This window comes from Mytilus trossulus, chromosome 2 (genome assembly GCF_036588685.1).
Source record: "Mytilus trossulus isolate FHL-02 chromosome 2, PNRI_Mtr1.1.1.hap1, whole genome shotgun sequence".
Lineage (NCBI taxonomy): Eukaryota > Metazoa > Mollusca > Bivalvia > Mytilida > Mytilidae > Mytilus > Mytilus trossulus.
In genome coordinates, this window is record NC_086374.1 from 85,594,603 (window position 1) to 85,621,875 (window position 27,273).

Below are 27,273 nucleotides of genomic sequence, written 5' to 3' on the forward strand. Positions count from 1 at the left end.
ACGGACGCACTATTGATTCATAAATAGTAAGAAACATGATATCTTGATCCATGTAATCAAAAGAATTATGAATAAGAGATAACACTCTCTGCGCTTTGTTATAAATATCACTTATATGTTTTTTAAATTTCAAATAAGACTCGAAAGTTACTCCCAAATCCTTTTCTTCGTTCACTGTTCATAATGGAATAAAATTTCCGGATTCATCTAACATGGTATAACAATATTGCAGGTCATTATCAGGATTAAAATGCAATACTTAACATTTAGCAGCATTATTGCCATTAAATTTTAATTCCCACATATCCTGACCATTCACATAATCTGTCCAAATGTTCCTGTAACTTACATCGCTCATAATTGACGAGACTTTAGAATAAACTTTACAATCATCAGCAACTACGTTCACTATACCCTCTACTACAACAGGAAGATCATTTATAAATGTTAAGAAAAGAACTGGTCCTAAAAGACTTCCCTGAGGTACACCACTCACCACGTCTGACCATGTTGATGTTGTGTTATTTATACAAACACATTGCTTACGCCAAGTTAGAAAAATCCAAGTCAAGATGCAGCCTTTTATTCCAAGTTTTTCAAGTTTCAAAAAGAAACGCTGATGTGGCACGGTATCAAACGACTTGGAAAAGTCAAGGAAAATCGAGTCCAGTGGAAAACCACTATCAATTAATTCTGACCACTCATCCAAAACCTCTAGGAGTTAAGTAACACATGATCTACCGGGACGGAAGCCATATTGACTACTAAGCGTCATGTAAAAAAAGTTTCATAACTTATCAATATTTCAGCGTGCTAAGTCGAGCGCACCCTCGAAGCATTCTCTGACAAATTTCAGGATATCTTAAGGTTCATCATAACCTTTTGGCTAAAATGGCCGTATTTACAACCTAAATTTTACTCTGAGTACAGACTAACCTATACACCTGCAACCGTTTTAAGGGATGGCAGGAACTAGATATATAAATTTTGAATGCATTTATGTTTCAGAAAATTATTAACTTTTCTAGATTTTGCTATCCATTTTTTTTCGTTCCTGCAGAAGGTGCGAAAAATAACTAAGTAGTGAAAACGATTGAGAAGCTCCCCTCATATAATCAATGTTGTGAGTAGTATTGATTTAAATGGACAATAGATGGACAATAGACACCTGTAAACAATAGGTGATTTAACAGGTTTAAACTGTGTAACTGAGTGGACCGTATCAAATGAAACTCGGGTGTTTGTTTATTTTGCTATCTTCTGCAGACTGGAAAAAAAATGCACATCAAAATGCAGGTAAGTTTTTCATTTTCTGAAACGTAGACTTCATATAACTTTTATATATCTAGTTCCTGCCATGCCTTAAAACTTTCCTGAATGTACCAGTTTGTCTGTACTCATAGTAATTTTTGAGGTGTAAACACGGCCATATTTTTCAATTCCTTATGATGAACCTTAAATTCAGTATCTCACTGGTTTAGAATTCAGGGGCATTGTCAACGAAGCTGTCCTAGGACTAAGACATGTCTTAGGATGGTCTTAGGACACGTCTTAGTCCTAAGTCGAGTTAACGAAAGTCTCCTGAAATAAGAAATGTCCTAAACTTGGTTCTAAAATTAGGATATACAATTAGGTGTCTTAGGATAGTCCTAAAGGTCACATCGTCCTAAAACGTAATAAAAACAAAAAATATGGCATAAACTCAATACTAAAAATACTAATACAGTATTAAACTATCATTAGATAAAATTAATTAATAAAATTTTGTTAAAGATTAAATTGTATTATATTAAATTATTTCGTGCTGCCTTTTTTGAAGCCTGAACAATACTATCATCATAAGCAACACATATTTTAAATAATTCATATAAGGGAAAAAGTTAACTTCTTTTTTACCTGATCCTGATTCGATACATATAATGAAATCGAGTGGACCTAAGAACAAAACTAGTTTATGTACTAAAATTGCAGAACGAATATCACAAAGTTTTGTGACCATTTACTTTTGTTTTCGTATTAAATTTATTTATATCTTTTATCATATTTAATAACGTATTTATTAGTATTCCGTAAAAACTTTTAACTTTTATTTTGCGTTAATTGTTTTCTATATTATAAGAGTCATCCTCCCTCTCTTTACTGATATAGATTCTAAAAAACAATTCAATTTATGTCATACAAATCCTTTCATATATTTTTAATAAAATAAATGTGTTAGGATGGTCATAGGGCCAACGTAGTTAGGACAGTCATAAGACAGCTTTGTTTTACATCCTAAGACATGTCTCAGACACGTCCTAAGACCATCCTAAATAATGTCATAAGACCTATCTTAGGACATATCCTAGGTTACTCTCATTAACACGACCCCAGATGTTAGTAACATAACTATATTCGTTTTAATAGATGGAACAGATTTGACCTATATGTTTTATACTATATACTGACTAAATGAAACAAACTTAAAAACAATTTTTGAACCATGCCATATATAGTAGTTTTTGCGCTAAGTTGATTGTGACAAATTTATGAAATATTTTGTAGATTCTGACGGATGAAATTAGTCGTGTGTTTATTATGGAGCGTTACATTGGTGTCGTCACTTAACAGAGGGTTAATCATACAGGCCGAAGCTAAGTTAGACGGACTCAGAAATGCCTTGAGAGAATTAGAATATGAATTTCAAAGAGGTTTGTGCAGATATAATTATGATCTCTATTAATCAAAGTATTATTAAAGTGTTATTCACAAGGCTTGCCATGATAGACGAAATTGAAAATGACAAATTATAAGTAAATGCATATTCTTTTCCTTCATCAAAGTACACATAACCGTCGTTCTGTAAGCAGGTATCTGATGTACAGTAATTGTCGTCTGTTTATGTAGTTCATACGTGTTTCTCGTTTCTCGTTTTTATATATTTTAACATGATTAAAGCAATGACTAAATACTATTTCAGATTAGAAAAGTCCGACACTAACTTTCCATTGTTATATAATGCATTTAAAGAATCAAAAAAATTGTATGAGTCAAAGAAACCATCGTGGTATATGTCATCTGAAAAACTTCTTTCACTGATTAAAAATTATCAAATATCCTCAGACACGACTTAACCAATTGACAACAGAAAACTAAGAATTGCCATGTTAAAAAATTGGGAAAAGAATCTCAAAGCTCACTCAGAAGGAAAACTTTGCACATATGTTACCTTTAAAGCAAATTTTGGTTGTGAAAAATATCTTGATATTGTTAAAAAAATTGAAGATAGACGAAGTCTAACAAGATTTCACATATCTGCTCACCATTTACTTATAGAGAGAGGTAGATATAGTAATACTCCCCGACATAATAGAATATGTAAGAGATGTTGTAGTAATGAGGTCGAAGATGAAACACATTTTCTTTTTAACTGTGATAGTTTATCAGATCAAAGGAAAGACATGATAACAATGATAAATAATTGCTGCAAGAATTTTCAAAATCTTGACCCTAACCAAAAACTGATATGGTTAATGAATAATGAAGATGATAAAATTGAGAATGGAAATGGGGAATGTGTCAAAGAGACAACAACCCGACCAAATAAAAAACAACAGCAGAAGGTCACCGACAGGTCTTCAATGTAGCGAGAAATTCCCGCACCCGGAGGCGTCCCTCAGCTGGCATCTAAACAAATATATACTAGTTCAGTGATAATGAACGCCATACTAATTTCCAAATTGTACACAAGAAACTAATATAAAAATAATACAAGACTAACAAAGGCCAGACGCTCCTGACTTGGGACTGGCGCAAAAATGCGGCGGGGTTAAACATGTTTGTGAGATCTCAACCCTCCCCCTATACCTCTAACCAATGTAGAAAAATAAACGCATAACAATACGCACATTAAAATTCAGTTCAAGAGAAGTCCGAGTCTGATGTCAAAAGATGTAACCAAAGAAAATAAACAAAATGACAATAATACATAAATAACAACAGACTACTAGCCGTTAACTGACATGCCAGCTCCAGACTTCAATTAAACTGACTGAAAGATTATGATTTCATCATATGAACATCAGGCACAATCCTTCCCGTTAGGGCTTTAGTATCATACCATCATAGCATATATGAGAAGAACATAACCCGTGTCATGCCAACAACTGTTTTTAGAATAAATGTCTTTAGTTCCGACGCAAAGACCTTATCAGTGACTCGATATTAACGCCAAAATATGCAATCTGTAATGACTTGACAACAGTATCGTAATTATATCCCTTCTTCATCAGTCTATTTAAAGGTTTTGTAAGTTTCTGAGGTGAATACTGACACCTTTGTGCTTTATAAAGAATATTTCCATAAAAAATTGGATGTGAAATACCTGAACGTATAAAAAGTCTGCATGTTGAGCTATATTTACGAATGCTGTCTTTATACCGATGATAAAATTTAGTAAAAGTTTTGACTAGTTTGTGATATCGAAAACCCTGGTGTAATAATTTTCAGTAATACATAAATTTCTCTCGTTAAAATCTAAAACATTGTTACAAACACGAGCGAATCGTACAAGTTGAGATATATAAACACCGTAAGATGGTGACAAGGAAACGTCACCATCTAAAAAGAGAATTTATTATCAGAATTATGTATGTTCATTAAGAAATTTTATATGAAAAGTTTTAATGGGATTTATTTCCCTAGATACTACTTGTAATTTGAACTTTATATTTTCTCCATAGTGAGTTCTAGAGCACCGTCCCTTCATGAATATTGTCCAGTAGCAATGTTAACCCTTGCTGTTGTGCTTTAGTCATGAGGAGAATCACTATTGGAGTAATCTCATGTATCTGTAGCTAGTTCTGAAGGATCTTCCCTTGATGACCTTTGCATTGTTGTGATGTAACAGTCCCTCACTGCTGTGCACTGGTCATGAGGAGAACTAATGCAGATTGAGATACTATATTCCCGGTTCTATTTTTACTATTTTTTAGTTTCCGTATTTTAAAATAAACTTAATATCATATCCTCTTAATATTAAATCGGCCTCATTACACTCAATGTCTCTTACCATAATTATATCCTACATTGCTCATATTATTAATTTATTATTTGTGTATTACTTATTGTGTATTTCACTAATGTTTATATAATCATTGTATTATGATGTTTTTGTATCTTGCCTGACAAGGGCCCATGATTGGAAAAATAAAATAATGTCTAATGTCTAATGATATCAAAAGATAGATTAGACCGTTGGTTTTCCCGTTTGAATGGTTTTACATTATTGATTTTTGAGGCCCTTTATAGCTTGCTGTTCGGTGTGAGCCAAGGCTCCGTGTTGAAGGCCGTACCTAGACCTATAATAATGGTTTACTTTTATAAATTGTTATTTGGATTGAGAGTTGTCTCATTGGAACTCATACCACATCTTCCTATATCTACCAATCTATACATGAACCGTTGTCAAATGTCCTATAGGATAAGGAATAGATATAGCATATGCGTTTTATTACTACATGTATGTAGATAAGCAAATCATCGTTTATATCAACTTAGATTTTCATCAGAGACCAATTGCAGTATATGTTAGCAACTATACATCACATCATGCACGGCCTGTTACAATAAGCAAAACCCTTTTTGTATAACAATTATAAAAGGTCCCGACATAACAATGCGTAAAATAATTCATACAAGCAAACACACTGTTTTAAAATTGTCATTTCGGGGTCTTCATTAGCTGACTTTCCGTTGATGGTTTTGCTCATTGTTGAAGGTCTTGTTTATTTTTGTAAAATTAAAATTGAGAATGGAAATGGGGAATGTGTCAAAGAGACAACAACCCGACCAAAATAAAAAAACACAACAGCAGAAGGTCACCAACAGGTCTTCAATGTAGCGAGAAATTCCCGCACCTGGAGGCGTCCTTCAGCTGGCCCCTAAACAAATATATACTAGTTCAGTGATAATGAACGCCATACTAATTTCCAAATTGTACACAAGAAACTAAAATTTAAATAATACAAGACTAACAAAGGCCAGAGGCTCCTGACTTGGGACAGGCGCAAAAATGCGGCGGGGTTAAACATGTTTGTGAGATCTCAACCCTCCCCCTATACCTCTAACCAGTGTAGAAAAGTAAAAGCATAACAATACGCACATTAAAAGTCAGTTCAAGAGAAGTCCGAGTCTGATGTCAGAAGATGTAACCAAAGAAAATAAACAAAATGACAATAATACATAAATAACAACAGACTACTAGCAGTTAACTGACATGCCAGCTCCAGACTTCAATTAAACTGACTGAAAGATTATGATTTCATCATATGAACATCAGGCACAATCCTTCCCGTAAGGGGTTTAGTATCATACCATCATAACATATATGAGAAGAACATAACCCGTGTCATGCCAACAACTGTTTTTAGAATAAATGTGTTTAGTTCCGACGCAAAGACCTCATCAGTGACTCAATATTAACGCCAAAATATGCAATCTTTAATGACTTGACAACAGTATCGTAATTATATCCCTTCTTAATAAGTCTATTCAAAGGTTTTGTAAGTTTATGAGGTGAATACTGACACCTTTGTGCTTTATAAAGAATATTTCCATAAAAAATTGGATGTGAAATACCTGAACGTATAAAAAGTCTGCATGTTGAGCTATATTTACGAATGATGTCTTTATACCGATGATAAAATTTAGTAAATGTTTTGACTAGTTTGTGATATCGAAAACCCTGGTGTAATAATTTTTCAGTAATACATAAATTTCTCTCGTTAAAATCTAAGACATTGTTACATACACGAGCGAATCGTACAAGTTGAGATATATAAACACCGTAAGATGGTGACAAGGGAACGTCACCATCTAAAAACGGATAATTAACGATAGGAAATGAAAAATCATCCCTTTTATCATAAATTTTAGTATTCAGCTTTCCGTTAGTGATATAGATATCAAGATCGAGGAAAGGGCAGTGGTCGTTGTTAGTATTAGCTTTATTTAAAGTGAGTTCACCAGGATAAATTTCATTAATATACATACTGAAGTCGTCATTATTGAGAGCCAAAATATCATCCAAATATCTAAAAGTATTATTAAATTTGTTTATCAGATGTTGTTTTGATGGGTCTTTGCTTATTTTTGTCATAAATTGTAACTCGTAACAATACAAAAAGAGGTCCGCAATAAGTGGTGCACAGTTAGTCCCCATTGGAATTCCGATAATCTGACGATATACGGAATCCCCAAAGCGAACAAAAATGTTATCTAGTAAAAATTCAAGGGCATATATAGTATCAAAGCATGTCCAATTAACATAGTTTTTTTGTTTATTGCAACTAAAAAATGACCTAAAAGAGTTTGAACATATATATTCACATTCTGATTTTTTGAATGCCCATTTAATTAGATGTGTGAATTTTTTCTTAATGAGAATGTGAGGCAATGTGGTATACAGGGTAGAAAAATCAAAACTTTGAACAGATTCAAAATCACCAATATAAGCATGCAATTTATCAAGTACTTCCAACGAGTTCTTGACACTCCAAAAGTAATTTATTCCACTATTTTCGAAGGCCTTATTTGAACAATTTATTATAAGGTTTTTAATTGTACCAAGTGTGCTGGTAAGAATAATAGACAATTTAGTAGTTGAACAATGGCTTGAAGACGAAATAAATCTATATTTGTAAGGGGTTTTGTGTAGCTTCGGAAGCCAATACATAGTTGGAACTTTCATTGTATTTGGCTCTGCTTGTAAAGCGGTGGCTAAAAGTTTATGTTTGTTACAGATTTCGTTTTCTGAAAATGGAGTCAGTTGGAATGTTGGTGAATTGGTGATTTCCTTTTTCAGAACCTCGATGTAAAATTTACGTCAAACAACAATAATATTATTAGCAGCTTTATCGGCCGGGACAAAAACAAATTCCTTGGCTAGTTCTTTTAGTTTATGTTTGATACGAGAAATAGGTTTATTGTGGTTATTGTTAATAGTAAAATGTTCTTTAAAATGTTGAATACGTATATCAACTATCTTCATTACTGAATTAAAAAAAGAGTCCAAAGATTTTTTGTCAGCTTTTTCCCGTTTTATCCATTTCATACAGTAAGTAAGGAGTGAGTCGTGGATGATATTACGACACTCATTCCAATTAATAATTGACGGGGGACGATATTTAGGTCCTTTACTGAGAAATGATTTTAACTCTCGGTCTTGAACGATGTTAAGATCTCCTGTTATAACATGGGAAATGGGTCCATAAATATATTCGGAATTACTGCAATTACATGAAGTAGGTGTATTTTCACTGATATTAACATCTTTACACAATTGACTATAATTAAACACAAATTTCCGGGTAGATTTCTTGTAAATATAACAAATAAGAGGTAGCTCAGTATTGTCAAAATATCCAGGAATTTGTTCTTTAACAGAATGGTCGTTAAATATACCGGCAATATTTACAAAATCAAAGCCTTTGTTGACATACTTAATTTTAATAAAATGTTTTTTATGATCTTCAGGGCGATCAATTTTGGGAAATAATTTAGAATAACAATATGCCATAATAATTTGAACAATTTCATACTTAGGACTGCTATATGAAATTGTGTTGCAATCCTCCAAAATTTTATTTAACTTATTAACCGGTAAAGAACAGAGTTTTGTTAACAGATAATGTCTGCCGTTGTTTTTTGAAATAGAAATAAGGTCCGAAATATTGGTATGATTGGCCCGAAATTTTCTTTGATTGCGATTTGTTCTACAACCGTGAGAACGGTTTTTACGAACAGTTTTAGAAACAATATCCAAAATGTTAACGGAATTGGTTCTAGATATATTACCAATTCCCATGATATTATCATTTAGACCGAGAGGGTAAACTGTCTGTAATTTTTTAATCCAATTTAATTCAATTATTTTCCGTGATCGTACAAACTTTGAATGCGATTCACCAGGCTGCTTATTTACTACTTCTAAAGGTTGAACTGCTAAATATTTAAAAGGATGGTTGTGCTTCTTAAGGTGTTGGTAAATGATACTTTTGAATTTATTAGGTCTTTTAAAACGATACAGATGTTCTTGAGTGCGTTTTGATAAATATCTCCCAGTTTCTCCTACGTACTGAATACCACATCCCGGTTTGTTTCATGTGAGTAAATAAATAATACTGTTTGTTTTTCAAGTAATATCAGTTTCAAAATTTAAAGAAAATGTGCGACCATTAAACGTGGACCTTACCGTATTGTTGGTGGAAAGACGGGGACATGTAAGTCATTTTTTGGCATGACACTTATCGATAGAAGGGTAACCACGATTTTTATTGTTAAAAATGTTAGCGATGGTAGTATTTTTAGATAACCGATTTTGAAAATTGAGACGTGTAGATACCCTTTGAACAAGTTTAGTATTTAGTATTTTTCCGTTTCTTAATTTCATAATTGTTTTGTTAGTGAATTACATAATAAAGGAGCAAAGATTGGCGTCCAGAATATGAACCAGCATACAATAATAAAGTTAAGTAAAAGTGATAAATTTGTTCGGCTGAAAATGTCGAACGCTATCAGTATTAATTACCCGAAAAAGATAGTGTATATCAGGGTATGACTGATGGCTGACCAATTAGTAGAATGGGGCTGAATATTGAAATACTACTTTTTGATAAACATTCCTAAAGTAATGAACTAGAGAAGTTCTCGCTCGGACACACACTCCATAATCTAGTATATTATAAGAGCATAAACCTGAAGCACGGGGAGGCACTCTACTGCCTCCACACGGCACTAAAGACAAACTCTGTAAAAAATAAAATTGAGAATGGAAATGGGGAATGTGTCAAAGAGACAACAACCCGACCAAAATAAAAAAACACAACAGCAGAAGGTCACCAACAGGTCTTCAATGTAGCGAGAAATTCCCGCACCTGGAGGCGTCCTTCAGCTGGCCCCTAAACAAATATATACTAGTTCAGTGATAATGAACGCCATACTAATTTCCAAATTGTACACAAGAAACTAAAATTTAAATAATACAAGACTAACAAAGGCCAGAGGCTCCTGACTTGGGACAGGCGCAAAAATGCGGCGGGGTTAAACATGTTTGTGAGATCTCAACCCTCCCCCTATACCTCTAACCAGTGTAGAAAAGTAAAAGCATAACAATACGCACATTAAAAGTCAGTTCAAGAGAAGTCCGAGTCTGATGTCAGAAGATGTAACCAAAGAAAATAAACAAAATGACAATAATACATAAATAACAACAGACTACTAGCAGTTAACTGACATGCCAGCTCCAGACTTCAATTAAACTGACTGAAAGATTATGATTTCATCATATGAACATCAGGCACAATCCTTCCCGTAAGGGGTTTAGTATCATACCATCATAACATATATGAGAAGAACATAACCCGTGTCATGCCAACAACTGTTTTTAGAATAAATGTGTTTAGTTCCGACGCAAAGACCTCATCAGTGACTCAATATTAACGCCAAAATATGCAATCTTTAATGACTTGACAACAGTATCGTAATTATATCCCTTCTTAATAAGTCTATTCAAAGGTTTTGTAAGTTTATGAGGTGAATACTGACACCTTTGTGCTTTATAAAGAATATTTCCATAAAAAATTGGATGTGAAATACCTGAACGTATAAAAAGTCTGCATGTTGAGCTATATTTACGAATGATGTCTTTATACCGATGATAAAATTTAGTAAATGTTTTGACTAGTTTGTGATATCGAAAACCCTGGTGTAATAATTTTTCAGTAATACATAAATTTCTCTCGTTAAAATCTAAGACATTGTTACATACACGAGCGAATCGTACAAGTTGAGATATATAAACACCGTAAGATGGTGACAAGGGAACGTCACCATCTAAAAACGGATAATTAACGATAGGAAATGAAAAATCATCCCTTTTATCATAAATTTTAGTATTCAGCTTTCCGTTAGTGATATAGATATCAAGATCGAGGAAAGGGCAGTGGTCGTTGTTAGTATTAGCTTTATTTAAAGTGAGTTCACCAGGATAAATTTCATTAATATACATACTGAAGTCGTCATTATTGAGAGCCAAAATATCATCCAAATATCTAAAAGTATTATTAAATTTGTTTATCAGATGTTGTTTTGATGGGTCTTTGCTTATTTTTGTCATAAATTGTAACTCGTAACAATACAAAAAGAGGTCCGCAATAAGTGGTGCACAGTTAGTCCCCATTGGAATTCCGATAATCTGACGATATACGGAATCCCCAAAGCGAACAAAAATGTTATCTAGTAAAAATTCAAGGGCATATATAGTATCAAAGCATGTCCAATTAACATAGTTTTTTTGTTTATTGCAACTAAAAAATGACCTAAAAGAGTTTGAACATATATATTCACATTCTGATTTTTTGAATGCCCATTTAATTAATTGTTTATTTTTGTGTCTTTTTGTTTCTTGTGGATAGTTGACTCATCGGTAATCGTACCACACCCTCTTCTTTTTTTTTTATCATAAGTGACTTAGAATAATTGTTAAAATGTATTTTGACTACTATTTTGTAATTATAACTTTACTTCTAGATGAAACTCTTGTGCAAAGATGGTTCAGTTCGATCGACGAGGAAATGAGACGCTTAAATAATGAGTATGCTAATGCTGAATGGGACTTTGAAACAAATATGACCAATGAAACAGAAACCAAGGTAATCAATGTTATTTATTATTAGTGTATATTTGTTGAAAAGCAAAAGTGAACGGGAATATATATTTACGACAACTTTGCAGCAATTCACTATTAAACAATCGTGATAGTAAACGCAAACCCTCGTTTATAATGTTAAAAGCATGGAAATGGGGACCAGCTTAAGGACGCCTCCGGTTGCGGTAATTTGTCGCTAAATTGAAGACCTGTTGGTGACCTTCTGCTGTTGTTTTTTCTATGGTCGGGTTGTTGTCTCTTGACACATTCCCCATTTCCATTCTCAATTTTAATATAACAAAGAGACAACAACCCGACCAAAGAGAAGATAACAGCCGAAATACTAAGCCCAAGAACCAATATTATTCCAAACGAATAAAAAAAATAGAAAAAGCATTTTCCACTTTAATCATCTAGGAGACAGCTAGCCTTTTAGAAAAAGCTTTTACTTGTATTGTGTTTATATTAGGTGATGTGACCATCGATCGTCTTTAGATGTCATCTCGCTAGTTAATTAAATAGCGTCAAGTATTAAATATGCACGAAATGCTAACACATTTTAACGAATTTATAGATTGGAAATCGTTTCTTTTGGACTTTTTGTGTAATTTAGATATACGGTTTAGGATGTTAAAAACCAAATGTGAGTTAAATCAGTGAAATTGACAGATAAGTCATAGCTAATAATTTTAATGTTTCAACAACTGAAACTTTAGCTGAGTAATACTATTGTTATTTTACAGCATGTTCAGATGTCTATTAAAGCATCTAGATCCATGAAAGAAATAGCATTTAAGGCTAGAAAACTACAGAAACTACACTACTTGAGAAAAGATACAAGACGCAGGCTCCGGTTGATGGCACAGTTTTCTGATCCAACTGATAAAAATGTTTTAGAGTAAGTGTGTTGATAATGATAGAATCTTCTAATGTCGCGTGGCTTGGTTACCAAGAAACAATAATCATATCGTCAAATAACAAGTCAAAGGAAAGGGGGTGTTACGGTTCAAAATGATAAATTGACGCTGAACGTAGCTATTCGATTGTTTAGAACATTTTTATCGATCCGTGAAAGCTCTAACGCGCCACTGCTTTGGTTAAACCACAAAGAACATTCCGGTATTAGAGAGGGTACATTTAACTTTAAGATGTTAACTTCTTATTCTTTTCCTCTTTTAAGGCAATTGGAGAAAACTCGATCTGCACTTGAAAACATTTATGCTGCCGGTACCCTTCAAAAAGACGGCAAAGTTTATAACATGGAACCAGAACTTACAAAACTAATGCAAGAGGAAAGAAACCCGGATGTATTGAATTGGGCATGGAAAGGATGGCGAAACGAGACAGGCAAACAAATGAAGTCTTTATATGCAGAAATGGTTAAATTATTGAACTTAGGAGCAGTAGAAAATGGTAAGGATCAACCAGCAATATTCCCACAGTAGGACATATCAAAAACAATAAAATAATTCAAACTTTTAAAATAGTAAAAGATTCTGGATTTTGAGGAAAATGTTTCATTTTTTTTATAAAATACATTTTTTTAAACCTTTCGAGATAAAGCGTGTTTAGAAAAATGATCTCATTATAAACATAAAAAAATTCGAAATTCGAACAAAAATATTATCTTTTTTTTTTTTTTTTTTAGAATTTTCTGATTATGGTGACGCTTGGAGAAAGAGCCAGTTTGATGATACACCAGAATTACTTCAAATGTGCGAATCATTATGGAAAGAAGTTTTGCCTTTGTACAAAAAGCTCCATGCTTTTGTAAGAATGAGACTTAAAGATTACTACACAAAACACTATCCAAACTATAAGTTTCCAACTGACGGAACAATACCAGCACATCTACTTGGTAATAAGATGAAATGTTATATTAGTTCTTTGATTATGCATGCGAGTAGAATTCATTACCCTATTTTCCTTTAAAAGATGTAAATATATCTATGCATTATACATGCGAGTAGAATTCATTACCCTATTTTTCTTTAAAAGATGTAAATATGTTAAGAGTTTTTATAGCCATGTGAATAAAGTGTCATGCATTTATATTCAAGGATACACGTTTTGAATATTAGAGGTTAAATAATTCAAAAGTATTTTATTCACATTATAAACAAATGTCTCTGAAAGCATTCTCAGTGCCCTTTTATCCTTGTGTTCTGCCAGTATAAGCTTGATACGTCCACCAATAATAAGAATGGGGCTTTACGTTTTCTGTGCGTCTGGCTGTTCGAAATTCAGCTCGTTTCACTCTTATCAGTTTAATTTGTGTTGGGTCTTTAGATTATTATAAAGTAGTAGTCACATCAAATTGAAACTTGGTACGTTTATTCAGTATGGTGTAAATAAAGACAACAGTAGCATACCGTTGTCTTTAGTCATAAATCGATTGAGAGTAATCAGATCCGGGTTGCAAACTTAAAAACCGACGGAAACGCATCAAATCTCAGAGAAAAACAAAGAAAAAAACAGAGAAACTGAAGTGCAACAAAAACAAACCCCAACCTACATAGAAACAAATTATTTGATAACAACTGCAATTTTCCTGACTTGGTACAGGACATTTTAAGAAACAATGGGTTGGTGAGCCTGATTTAATGGCTAGCCCAACCTCCTGCTTATATGTCAATGTTAACAATATCGCTCAAATGCCACGAATACGTCGTGACAGAATACACCACTAACACGCTCAAGAACACTCAACACAGAGTAACAAATGTATAATTTTTTTTATTTACCACAATTTTGACCCCGATTTAATGCTTTAATGAACATAGATATATTTTCAAATAGTGGGTGATAATTTTTGGTAAAAGTAGTTTAACATGGAGGTATGATGGCATCAACTTATGATTAACTTAAATGTACTCATATGAATTATAATGAGATTTTTTTATATTCTTTTGAAATCATGTTATGACTATCATTAAATTTTTTTATCATGAAGACATTTTCAGATGTCTAAAATTATGATTTTAACTACACGAACTCCTGAACAGCTTATAGTACTCAAAGATGTATAAATCATACCGGGCTTAAAAAAGTAGTAATAAGTTTTAATTTTTATACAGGAAATATGTGGGCACAAGAGTGGCAAGGCGTCTATGAAATCGTCAAACCTTTTCCGGATGTATCAGAAACTGACGTCACAAAGGAAATGGCGAAACAAAACTATGATGTACATAAACTATTCACCATGGCGGAAGAATTTTACATGTCTCTTGGTTTGGATCCAATGACAAAAACCTTTTGGCAAAAGTCAGTTTTGGTTCGACCTGAAAATAAAAAAATCCAGTGCCATGCTTCAGCAACCGATTTTTTTACTGACGAATCAGACGAACAATATGATGACTTCAGGTAGTTATATATATTAATGTTTCGGAAATGATGTTGAAAATTAAAAGACTATGAAAAGTTCAATTACAAAAATACTGAATTCCGAGGGAAAATCAAAAAGAAATGTCCACGAGTCTCTAATCAAATGGCAATATCAAAAGCTCAAACACATCAAACGAATGTCATATTCCAGACTTGGATTGAACAGGCATTTTCTTATGTAGAAAACGGTGGAATCATAAGTGTCTCGAGCGCTAAATAAATCTTTAATTTATTATATACACATGGAAAAAAGTATTGCAACACCAAATTGAAATTGAAATTAAAGAAACACTTTTTATTTTTTGGTGAAATAATTTGGTAAAATAGAACTACATTATTTAAGTATCACCTGAGTTTTATCAATAAATATCGACTCGGTAAGTTTTTATCTGCACATGAAGCTACTGTACCCGTAAACAGCAAAACAGATGTTTTCATCCTCATTGTTTTCAACACTTTAAATAACCAAGTTTTTAAAGTTATGTGATTGACACCTTGTAATGGGTTCTCGATAACTCTAAACTGCAGCAAAATGGCAGATTATCAGCATGAGAGAAGCAGGGATGTCGATATGACAACTGCACGTATTATTGGTCATCACCATTCCACTATAAGTCGTTTTGAGAATAAAAAATGGCACTAAACGATCTTAAAGACCTTCCGAGATAAGGAAGATCCCTTATACCATTTGCTAGGGAAAATCAAGCATAATAAAGGTTGGTCAGAAGGAAACCCATGGCATACAATACAATTCCAAAAAGATGCGGTTATACGTTTGAATGGAGGCTGCGCACAAAGTACTAATTCTTTGGCGTGTAACGATCAACCATAATGCGAACAGTCATCTGAAGATTAATTTTGAAATGTCTGACATTGTACTATACATAAAGTTCGACTACAGTCAAAGTTGTAAAATGCATTTTTTTGTACAAAAAACACTTCATTTTGTTATTAAAATTGTGGTTATATAAATTTTTTAGCTCACCTGGCCCGAAGGGCCAAGTGAGCTTTTCTCATCACTTGGCGTCCGTCGTCTGTCGTCCGTCGTCGTCGTCGTCGTCCGTCGTCGTTAACTTTTACAAAAATCTTCTCCTCTGAAACTACTGGGCCAAATTAAATCAAACTTGGCCATAATCATCATTGGGGTATCTAGTTTAAAAATGTGTGGCGTGACCCGCCAAACCAACCAAGATGGCTGCCATGGCTAAAAATAGAACATAGGGGTAAAATGCAGTTTTTGGCTTATAACTCAAAAACCAAAGCATTTAGAGCAAATCTGACATGGGGTAAAATTGTTAATCAGGTTAAGATCTATCTGCCCTGAAATTTTCAGATGAATCGGACAACCTGTTGTTGGGTTGCTGCCCCTGAATTTGTAATTTTAAGGAATTTTTGCTGTTTTTGGTTATTATCTTGAATATTATTATAGATAGAGATAAACTGTAAACAGCAATAATGTTCAGCAAAGTAAGATTTACAAATAAGTCAACATGACCAAAATGGTCAGTTGACCCCTTTAGGAGTTATTGCCCTTTAAAGTCAATTTTTAACCATTTTTGTAAATTTTAGTGATCTTTTACAAAAATCTTCTCCTCTGAAACTGCGGGGCCAAATTAATCCAAACTTGGCCACAATCATCTTTGAGGTATGTAGTTTAAAAAATGTGTGGCGTGACCCGCCAAACCAACCAAGAAGGCCGCCATGGCTAAAAATAGAACATATGGGGTAAAACACAGTTTTTGGCTTATAACTTAAAAACCAAAGCATTTAGAGCAAATTTGACAGTTGTTAAAATGTTTATCTGGTCAAAATTTATCTGCCCTGAAATTTTCAGATGAATCAGAGAACCTGTTGTGGGGTTGCTGTCCCTGAATTGGTAATTTTAAGGAAATTTTGCTGTTTTTGGTTATTATCTTGAATACTATAATAGATAGAGATAAACTGTAAACAGCAAAAATGTTCAGCAAAGTAAGATCTTCAAACAAATCAACTTGACCAAAATGGTCAATTGACCCTCCAAGGAGTTATAGCCCTTTTCAGTCAATTTTTTAAAAAAAATCCTAAAATTTGTAAATTTTCACTTACATTTCCTCTGAAGCTATTGGACCAAGTTCATTATAGATAGAGATAATTGTAAGCAGCAAGAATGTTTAGAAAAGAAAGATCTGCAAACACATCCCGATCACCAAAACACAATTTTGTCATAAATTCATCAGTCTCCATTGTTAAATATTCAAATAGACCAAGGTGAGCGACACAGGCTCTTTGGAGCCTCTAGTTTTTTTTTCAAACATTTTTTTGTTCTTTTCAATGACAATATTATCATAAACTATGTTTCAATAATATTATACAAATATCTTATTATATATCATTATATATCATCCAAAAAAAGAGGCTGATTTTTCAAGTTTTGAAAAATCAAGGTGTTGCAATTCATTTTTTTCCATGTGTATACAAGGGATGTTTTTCAAAGGGGCACTGCATCTGATTTACATTTGCGTGATGCTCGTTTGTGAATATAGAAATTAAATATTTCAAATATATTCTCTTTCATAATTTGTTTGTAATTGGTTGTAAATATAACGTATGATTTATAAACAAAACTGGATATAAAAGAGTATTACTATAGTATGCTAGTTCATGCAAACAGTAATATCACAAAAATACTGAACTTAGAGGAAAATCAATTCGGAAAGTCCATAATCACATGACAAAATCAAATAACAAAACGTATCAAAAACGAATGGACAAGAACTGTCATATTCCTGACTTGGTACAGGCATTTTCAAATATAGAAAATGGTGGATTAAACTTGGTTCTATAGCGCTAACCCTCTCACTTTAATCACAGTCTCATCAAATGCCTTTATATTTACATTGATGCGTTAAATAAACAGACACAATAAATAAAATAGTCAAAATATGGATACACCAGTCATCATCGTATAACAAATTTAAAAGGAACAATTTAACAGAACACAAAAACATCTACTATCTACGAACACATTATTAAGCATCAAATAATTCAAGGATGTTTATTAATCTCGTTTAATGTTCGGAATGTTGCCATAATTTTCTTGTAAGGAAATAGACGAGAAACATTTTAAAAATCATAATTCATTATATCTGGGAACAATTTGTTTCTAACTTTATTGATAACCATGGTAATTATATTTCAATGTTGGTAGGATAAAAATGTGTACTGTGGTCGATTCTACGTACTTTGAAACTATTCATCATGAGATGGGCCATATACAATACTTCATGGAATATAGGAACCAACCAGTAGTGTTCAGAGACGGTGCTAACCAAGCATTCCATGAGGCCATTGGTGATACCATATCATTATCTGTTAATACTAACAAACATCTAAAAGCTGTTGGACTCATTCCAGAAGAGCATACAAACAATCTGGAAGAAGAAAAAAGTAAGTGTTATTTATACAATACAAAAAATCTGGAAGAAGAAAAAAGTAAGTGTTATTTATACAATACAAACAATCTGGAAGAAGAAAAAAGTAAGTGTTATTTATACAATACAAACAATCTGGTAGAAGAAAAAAGTAAGTGTTATTTATACAATACAAACAATCTGGAAGAAGATAAAAGTAAGTGTTAATTATACAATACAAACAATCTGGAAGTAGAAAAAAGTAAGTGTTATTTATACAATACAAACAATCTGGAAGTAGAAAAAAGTAAGTGTTATTTACACAATACAAACAATCTGGAAGAAGAAAAAAGTAAGTGTTATTTATACAATACAAACAATCTGGTAGAAGAAAAAAGTAAGTGTTATTTATACAATACAAACAATCTGGAAGAAGATAAAAGTAAGTGTTAATTATACAATACAAACAATCTGGAAGTAGAAAAAAGTAAGTGTTATTTATACAATACAAACAATCTGGAAGTAGAAAAAAGTAAGTGTTATTTATACAATACAAACAATCTGGAAGTAGAAAAAAGTAAGTGTTATTTATACAATACAAACAATCTGGAAGAAGAAAAAAGTAAGTGTTATTTATACAATACACACAATCTGGTAGAAGAAAAAAGTAAGTGTTATTTATACAATACAAACAATCTGGAAGAAGATAAAAGTAAGTGTGAATTATACAATACAAACAATCTGGAAGTAGAAAAAAGTAAGTGTTATTTATACAATACAAACAATCTGGAAGTAGAAAAAAGTAAGTGTTATTTATACAATACAAACGATCTGGAAGAAGAAAAAAGTAAGTGTTGTTTATACAATACATGTACAAACAATCTGGAAGAAGAAAAAAGTAAGTGTTATTTATACAACTGGCTTGACACTCATATTTGGTTTAATTGCCAAAAAGACAACTATCCGCCAGAGTCAAAATAACGTGGATGTAAAAATTAATGAACAAAATCCTAACTGTAAAATCAGCTATGAAATGTTCTGATATGACACAATCTTAAATAATTTCAATGAGAAAACAAACGGCATGATTTATAACAAAAAAAATAAACGAAAAACGAATAAACATGACAAGATAGGAATCAACAGCAACTACATGAATTCCAGAAGTCGCACCTTTATAATATGTGCAATAGTATAGGATACGAATAAGTCATGAGTCTTACTCCAGCCCTATTTCTACATTGACTGTCCTCCTTTCCATCTTGGTGAAACTTTTATGCAATTAAAGGTAAAGTGAGTGCTTTTGAAACCACACATTACAGTCTAGTAAAATATAAATAAAGTGAGAGACATCATAGCACATATGTTTTAAAGGATCCTTGGTGATCAAATGACATAGGCAAAGTTGGACAAAAAAGTTTTACAATTTATTGTGTGTTTGCTCAATAATTCATAACATCAAATTAAATGTTGGGAATGTACTTGAAAACTCAAGACCTTCAGTTGCTTCTATTTTTTAAGATTTGACAGGTGGCTTTTTTTATCTTCGCTATGTCTTGCTATGGTTTTAGATATGAGCAGTCATATTGTTTTGGACAATTACTTCAATGTGTTAGATGTTTCTTTTGCTAGACCAGAAATAAAAGTTCTTTTCAAATTGATGTGAAAGGAAATATAGAAGAAAGCAAAATAACAGGTTGATTTCACAAAAATAGGTAAATGGAAATCCTTTTGTTTTCAGAAAGAGATTTGAACATGCTTATGAAACAAGCATTATTTAAGATAGCTTTCCTGCCATATGGTTATCTGATAGACCTTTGGAGGTTTCAGGTATTCGACGGTACGATTCCCGAGAATAATTACAATAAAGAATGGTGGAAACTCAGGTAATATCAAACATCTGTTAATTATTGACATAAAATGTATTGGAATTACCTCTTCTTTTTTTTCTTTTTTTTTTTTTATCAAAAACCAAAAACTCTGGAAAATACAAAACGATATACAGGTGGCTTAAAAAATCAAATCAGCTTGAAATTGCAACAAGTGTTTTCAATGGGTAGCAAAAATCTTTTTCTTAATCAAAATTTGTTTAAAAATCAACGGTTTCGTTTGACAAAGGCTACACCTACAGTACAAAATAGTGCCTATATTACTACTTTGATGATCAAGAAAATGTACAAGACGGACAATGTATTGTCTTCTGTGAGTATTACCATCCTTCAATTTTTGAAAGACTTTATTTTGTGATAGTTCCTTTTGCACTCACCGTGTTGCAATCACGTGGTTGCAATCATATCAGAAAAGTTTTAAACAGGAGCGATGAGAGATCGGTTTTTAATTAGATTGACCGTGTTGGGTCCAGTTTCATTGACATACAATCAACCTATTTTGTCATAATTGAAAATTGTTTCATTTGGCTGAAAGATACTTTATATACATGTATGGTGTTTTAATTATTGTAGATTAGAATATCAAGGAGTGTCTTCACCTGTTATACGAACCAGTGAAGATTTTGATCCTGGAGCAAAGTTCCATATACCATCCAACTCTCCGTATATTTGGTATGTTATTTCGTTTTAATAAGATATCATTAATTCAGTCGTTTCTCTCTATTTGATATTTTTTCTATAACACTCACACCATTAAGGTCCATTAACTATTTGATCATAACTATTTTCCGATTTTAACATATATAAATGATAATTGTTTTACTACAACTGAACAGGAGGGCATTTAACAGATTATAATGTTTATTTCTTGATCAAAGGATTTCGAAATAAAAATTCTAATGCAAACGTCGAAGAGGTGGTAAAACCAACTACGAATCCTAAGTATAACCAAATCTGGATTAAAAAATCAGCTTTATAAGAAGAATGTATATAACGTAATAAAAAATGATTTTCAAAATTTCACATCAACAAATCAAACAATTTGTGTATTTTCATGAATCTTTCTTATATTTTAGTTACTTTGTCAGTTTTATAGTACAGTTTCAATTTTATGAATCACTGTGTAAGGCGAGCGGACATACGGGTCCGTTGCATACCTGTGATTACTATCGATCTAGAGGAGCCGGTGATAAATTGAGGTAATTTATATATAAATATAAACTTGTAAAAAAATATATAGAATTCCCATGTCTTGTTTGATGAATTTTAATTTATAAACTAGCTTCCACATTTAGACACAGTTTTCTAGATATGTATGGCTTTTAATGACGTTTTATTTTAGCAAGAAAGACATGAGATTAAACATACTAGTAATTTTGATTTTGAAAATGAACAGGAAATGAACATTTTTTTGAAGAATAACGAATTACCGTAAAAATAAGTCTTAAAGGGGCACTAGCTGTCAAATTCATGGTCACCAATTTGACTCAAATTCTCACATTTGATTAATAACAATGTAAAACATTTATCCAATCTATGAAACGTTTAAAATAAACAGTTTACGGAGCATGGGGTAGATGATATGTAGGTTCGTTTCGTGTGTATTAAAATCCAGATGCCATCTTATTAACTATCGATTTGACCTCAGATGACCATATAAGCGATGTAAACACAAATACAGATATGAATAGGTTAAACCAGCACGTGCAATTGGATTTTTATAGGTCTGTTTGATTTGAATTTATAGATTAAAAATATAAGTTTCTTATTGTTTTTAACCGTATAAGAATGATTTATGTGGATCGAATTAGTAATCAAATGATTTACCGTAGTTTCACTTTCATTGTTGACATTTTGTTTCTTTAAATAACCAGTTCACGTACAATGCATGCGTTGTCAGTCTCTAGCTAGGGGGTTAAATTGAGTTCACATGAATATCGGTTAGAATGATGATGACGTATTCACTTGCAAGTAAATCCGTCAAAAATTATGTATAATCGCTTATTTCAACAAAATTAAAGCAAATTGATTGCTAAAAGCAAATTATTATTTCATTATTCCAATTCAATTAATGATTAATCTAAAAAAAATCATACTTTATTTTTGTATATATATCGTAGCTAGTGCTCCTTTAAAGAACCTACAAATTAAAAACAACTTCACCAAAAAGGAAAAGCTTTTAAGGTTTCCTAGATTTTAACTAAAAATAAGCATCATTAAACTATCAAATTAACAATTATGGTGTTATATACTTATCTTATTTTTTGGTAAATCTTTTCAGATCATTTCTGCAGTTGGGGCACAGTCAGCCCTGGCGTGAAGCAATGAAAGTTCTGACTGGCAGCACGGACATCAAAGCCGATGCCATTACAGAATATTTCCGCCCACTAACAGAATGGTTGGATAAGGAATTGCAAGAAAAGGGTCAAACTGTTGGATGGGAAGGCGCCAAAATTAATTTTGAATAAATATATACAGTGTCTATTATTATGCAGTTTTAAACGTAGTACATATTGAACAATAAAATATGCTAAAACTTTTTTAAGAAAAATCCGGAAGTTAAAACTTAAAGTGACCAAAGCTAAGTACATTGTGCTATATGCATATACTTATATAAACGTATATAAACTCCATAAAGGTATCAGGATTAATAGGTGTAGGAAAGGGCCGATTTTAGCCCAAAACTTCAGGTTCATCTTATGAAAGATTTTAGACACTTTCTAAACACTTTAAAAAGTGTCTACCTTAGAGATTTGGACTGACTTAGTAATTTAAAACGTTCAATTTCAAGCTTGAAAATTAAAAAAAATATCAAATGTGCCATAATATGTCACTTTTCAAATGGTTTTTATCAAACATAAAAGTGGCCGCAACCGTGTTCATCCTGAACCTTTATAATCTCACCAGAGGTTAAGCCACACCTAAAGGTTTTTGTTCTTTTTTTGTTTGTTTTAAAATTCAATTTGATACTGCTTTGTTTCCATATATTTCGTTAACCTTTTTTTAATCGACAGGGAAGAATTCAGGTATAAATTCTATTCCTAGGTACCTTCAAAAATGTTTTTTAAATCTACAAATGTACATACAAGTTTTGTCCTTGCAAGTTTCGTGCAATGAAATGTAGCTGACTCGTAGGCATCGTAAAAAACTCGTCATCAGTGGTCAATTGGTCACCGCAATTGGACTTTGAGACTGTGGCGTCAAGTCCATTGGTCTGATCATGACGAGAGAAGATTTCTCCTATATCATATTGATGAGCGCATGCGAGTATGGCGTCCTCAGTATAGAGCAAACATGAAACAGCACACTCTTGGAACTACAGCGGTTGGTGGTAGGGGTTTTAAAGTTCGGGATATCGATGTGTCACATTTTGACTATCACAATCTTCCACTAGACCAACATTCATTGACGATAATGCTAGTCCACACAGAACACGCATTGTTTCATATTATTAACGTCAGGAGGTGACTTGACACTAATCCCTGGCCACCCATGTAACCGGATATGAATCCCATTGAGCTTGAGCATGTTTTGGGTGATAAAGGTAGAAAAACCAACAACAGGGTTAACACGACTTACGAACAGCCTTAATTGAATAATGACAAAGAATATTTATGTTAGAACATTACGACGCGTTGAGTATACGCTCGCTACTGACCTAAATTGTACTCTAATGTATTCCCAATTGTCACTCTCGAGTTTTGAAAAGAATTTTGTGTATAGTGTAGAGCAAATTTTTCAAAAACCTTTAGTGTACGTTGAAACTTCATCTTGTATTTTATTTTGCCTTGTTACAACCATTTACCTAAAACTAAAATAACTACATCACATGACAGAACTACATTACAAGTAAACCGTCTAAAAATTAACTCAAATGCAAAAGTTGTTACGATTTCAGTAATTTAGCTTGCTTTAGTGAGCTAGCTATATAGTACCCGATACATGTTCGTTGTATTGTTAAACACAGCCCGTATTGATGTAACAGAAGTATTCCAATAAATAGCTAAAAGTTGACATTGTTACAGTTTTGTAAAACTGCTCTATTTTAATTTGGACAAAAAATGGGTCTTACTGAACCTACTCCTTTTTGTACATAGACGCGCGTTTCGTCTACAAAAGACAAGCAGTGACACGCTTATAACAAAAAGTGAAGAAGAAAAAAAGACGAATGGAGGCACAGACCAGAAAACATAGTGCATACAAATGGGGCTTAACAATAAAAATATAATTTATATTACAATTGGATGTTGATGAAAACTCAACAGGTTTTTATAAAGACAACAGTAGTATACCGGTGTTCAAAAGTCATAAATAGATTTAGAGAAAGCAAATCCGGGTTACAAATTAAATCCGAGGGAAACCGTTTGTTGCACTTCTGTGTTCCTGTTGTGCCTTTGTTTTCCTCTAATTGTTGATGCGTTTCCCGAACTATTTGATAACAACTGCCATAGTTCTGACTTGGTACAGGTATTTTCTTGAAACCTAGTTTTATAGATAACTAAACCTCTCGCTTGTATGTTCACAATTGGAAAGTTAACAATCGGGAAGCTGAAATCGTCTCTTTTTTTCGTAATGTTTTGTTTTCAACAGACCATCATTTTTCATTTTCTAGATGTGAGTAAAAAAAATTGAGAACAACACGTTTAATAATTTTATGCGTCCGAAGCGCATTTCTGGACTCAAGCCAAACATTTGAAATCCGAAGATGTATAAGTACCGAAAATCGTTGAAGAGCTATATGAGTCAAACATTTTTTTTTTTAATTTTCCAATAGTATTGCACCATGCTCAATGACATGCATTACGACAGTCAAAAAGCTTAATGACCGTACAAGGACTGTTTAGCCAGTCAAGGTTGTTAAACACATTACGACAGTCAAAAAGCTTAATGACCGTACAAGCGAGGCTCTGAACTGATTCATCCCGTTATTGTGCTATTGTAGAACTTGTTTGTTGCTTGTCTTTCATTTTTGTTATGTGTTTTTTCAATGCAATATAATGGAATTTGATGCGACTATCATACAAGTGAGAGGTTAAGGTAACACCAGGTTAAATCCACTCTTTTCCACAGGTGAAAATGCTTGTACCAAGTCAGGACTATGACAGTTGTTATTCATTCGTTTGCAGTCTTTTAGCTTTGCTTTTAATTTGGACTTTGACATTTGATAAGTGACTTTCCGTTTTGAATTTTCCTCGGAGTTCAGTATTTGTGTGATTTGACTTTTTATATCCCGTTGTTGTGTTATTTTAAACTATTGTATTCTTGTCTTACATTTTTGCTCATGTACTTTTGTCTAAATGCCTTTTCAATTTCTTTGATGTATATTTGATTGTTTTTATAGTGATTAAGATTATAACACAATGTTGACTGCTGATGTTTTAAAAAAAATTGGACATTATAGATCATTATACCTGTCAATATTTTATCCCTGGCTGGCCAACACTCAGTTTAAAGATATTAAATAATATAATGCTCACACGTTATAGAAAAATTAAATTTAAACACAAAGAAATCGTTCCAGTAAAAAATATTGATTAGTCTATTGTTTATTATACCTTCTAAATTATTTTTTTAAATAATTAAACATCATAAGATTATCCCTTATAATACATGAAACTGAACTCCAATTAAAACTGTACACTAAAAAGCATTGCCATCAATCATATAAGATATCAATCATTATTATATGATAAGGTTTTACATTGTCAGACTTTCAAAGACTTAGATTCAAGGTTGTTATGCATTTTATCTTTCATCATGAACATGACTTTAGTAGGTAAAATTAAAAGAATTTTACTTGAGCAGCTATCTATAGAATTAAGGCAATGCGATTTAATACAGGAGTATGTACACTTCTCACACATGATTTCATATGTACAAACTCTTGCTACAGTAGGACTGTTAAACTGATAAAAAATCAAATACAATCCATATATTTTATTCAAATTGTAAAATATTGCAACAATGATGAAATGATATATAAAAAGTCCAGGAATTCAAGAATGTATTTTAGACAGCACACTTATATAACCATCGCAATGCCCATAAGAATGATTGATTGATTAAGTGTTCAATACACATTTATTCAAGCTATTAATTTGTTTATATGATTACCATGCTGTAGAAGAGAAGAGGGAAAAGTTCAACAATCTTGTATTTTAATCCTTTTCCAATCAGATCCTTCATAATAGACAGACTGTTTTATATACAGACGGTTTTCTTTAATTTATCTGAAACCACAAATTAGCCAAAAATCTCCTTACTTATTTTATACAAGATAAAATGTTGGACAAAATATGTATGTCCTGTAGGCTCGACCAAAAACACTCGATAAAAACAAAATATATTATTCACAAAACAATAATTTTTCCTCAAGAATTTTTTTTATCAGCTTTGTTAATAAACCCACATCTGTTCTTAACCATCTAATATCAAATTTAACATATTTTCTGACTTTTAACATATAATTTTTGTCGAGCCTTCGACTTTAGTCGAAAAAGGGAGACTAAGCGATCCTACATTCCGTCGTCGTCGTCAACAAATATTCACTCTGTGGTTAAAGTTTTTGAATTTTTTTATAACTTTCTTAAACTATACTGGATTTCTACCAAACTTTGACAGAAGCTTGTTTATGATCATAAGATAGTATCTAGGAGTAAATTTTGTAAAAATAAAATTCCATTTTTTCCGTATTTTACTATAAATGGACTTCGTTTTTTCTGCGGGGAAACAAAACATTCACTCTGTGGTTAAAGTTTTTAGAATTTTAATAACTTTCTCCAACTATCCTTGGTTTGTACCAAACTTGGACAGAAACTTGTTCATGATCATAAGATAGTATCCAGAAGTAAATTTATAAAAATAAAATTTCATTTTTTCCGTATTTTACTATAAATGAACTTAGTTTTTTCTGCGGGGAAACAAA

General features: G+C 32.3%; 1 protein-coding gene across 3 annotated transcripts in view; it reads left to right on the forward strand.

Annotated features, from left to right (window-relative positions):
* The window catches only part of LOC134708207 (angiotensin-converting enzyme-like), a 28,723-nt gene extending 5,836 nt beyond the window's left edge, over positions 1–22,887 (forward strand). For all 3 annotated transcript variants that reach the window (XM_063568562.1, XM_063568563.1, XM_063568564.1), the window contains exons 2-12: positions 2,545–2,690; positions 11,569–11,690; positions 12,430–12,584; positions 12,867–13,099; positions 13,335–13,544; positions 14,764–15,049; positions 18,258–18,496; positions 20,201–20,345; positions 20,922–21,020; positions 21,425–21,547; positions 22,630–22,887. In XM_063568562.1, coding sequence (XP_063424632.1) covers positions 2,555–2,690; positions 11,569–11,690; positions 12,430–12,584; positions 12,867–13,099; positions 13,335–13,544; positions 14,764–15,049; positions 18,258–18,496; positions 20,201–20,345; positions 20,922–21,020; positions 21,425–21,547; positions 22,630–22,816 — 1,935 coding nt within the window. In that variant the 5' untranslated portion in view covers positions 2,545–2,554 and the 3' untranslated portion in view covers positions 22,817–22,887. The remainder of the gene's footprint in view (positions 1–2,544; positions 2,691–11,568; positions 11,691–12,429; positions 12,585–12,866; positions 13,100–13,334; positions 13,545–14,763; positions 15,050–18,257; positions 18,497–20,200; positions 20,346–20,921; positions 21,021–21,424; positions 21,548–22,629) is intronic.
* Positions 22,888–27,273: the final 4,386 nt, after the last annotated feature.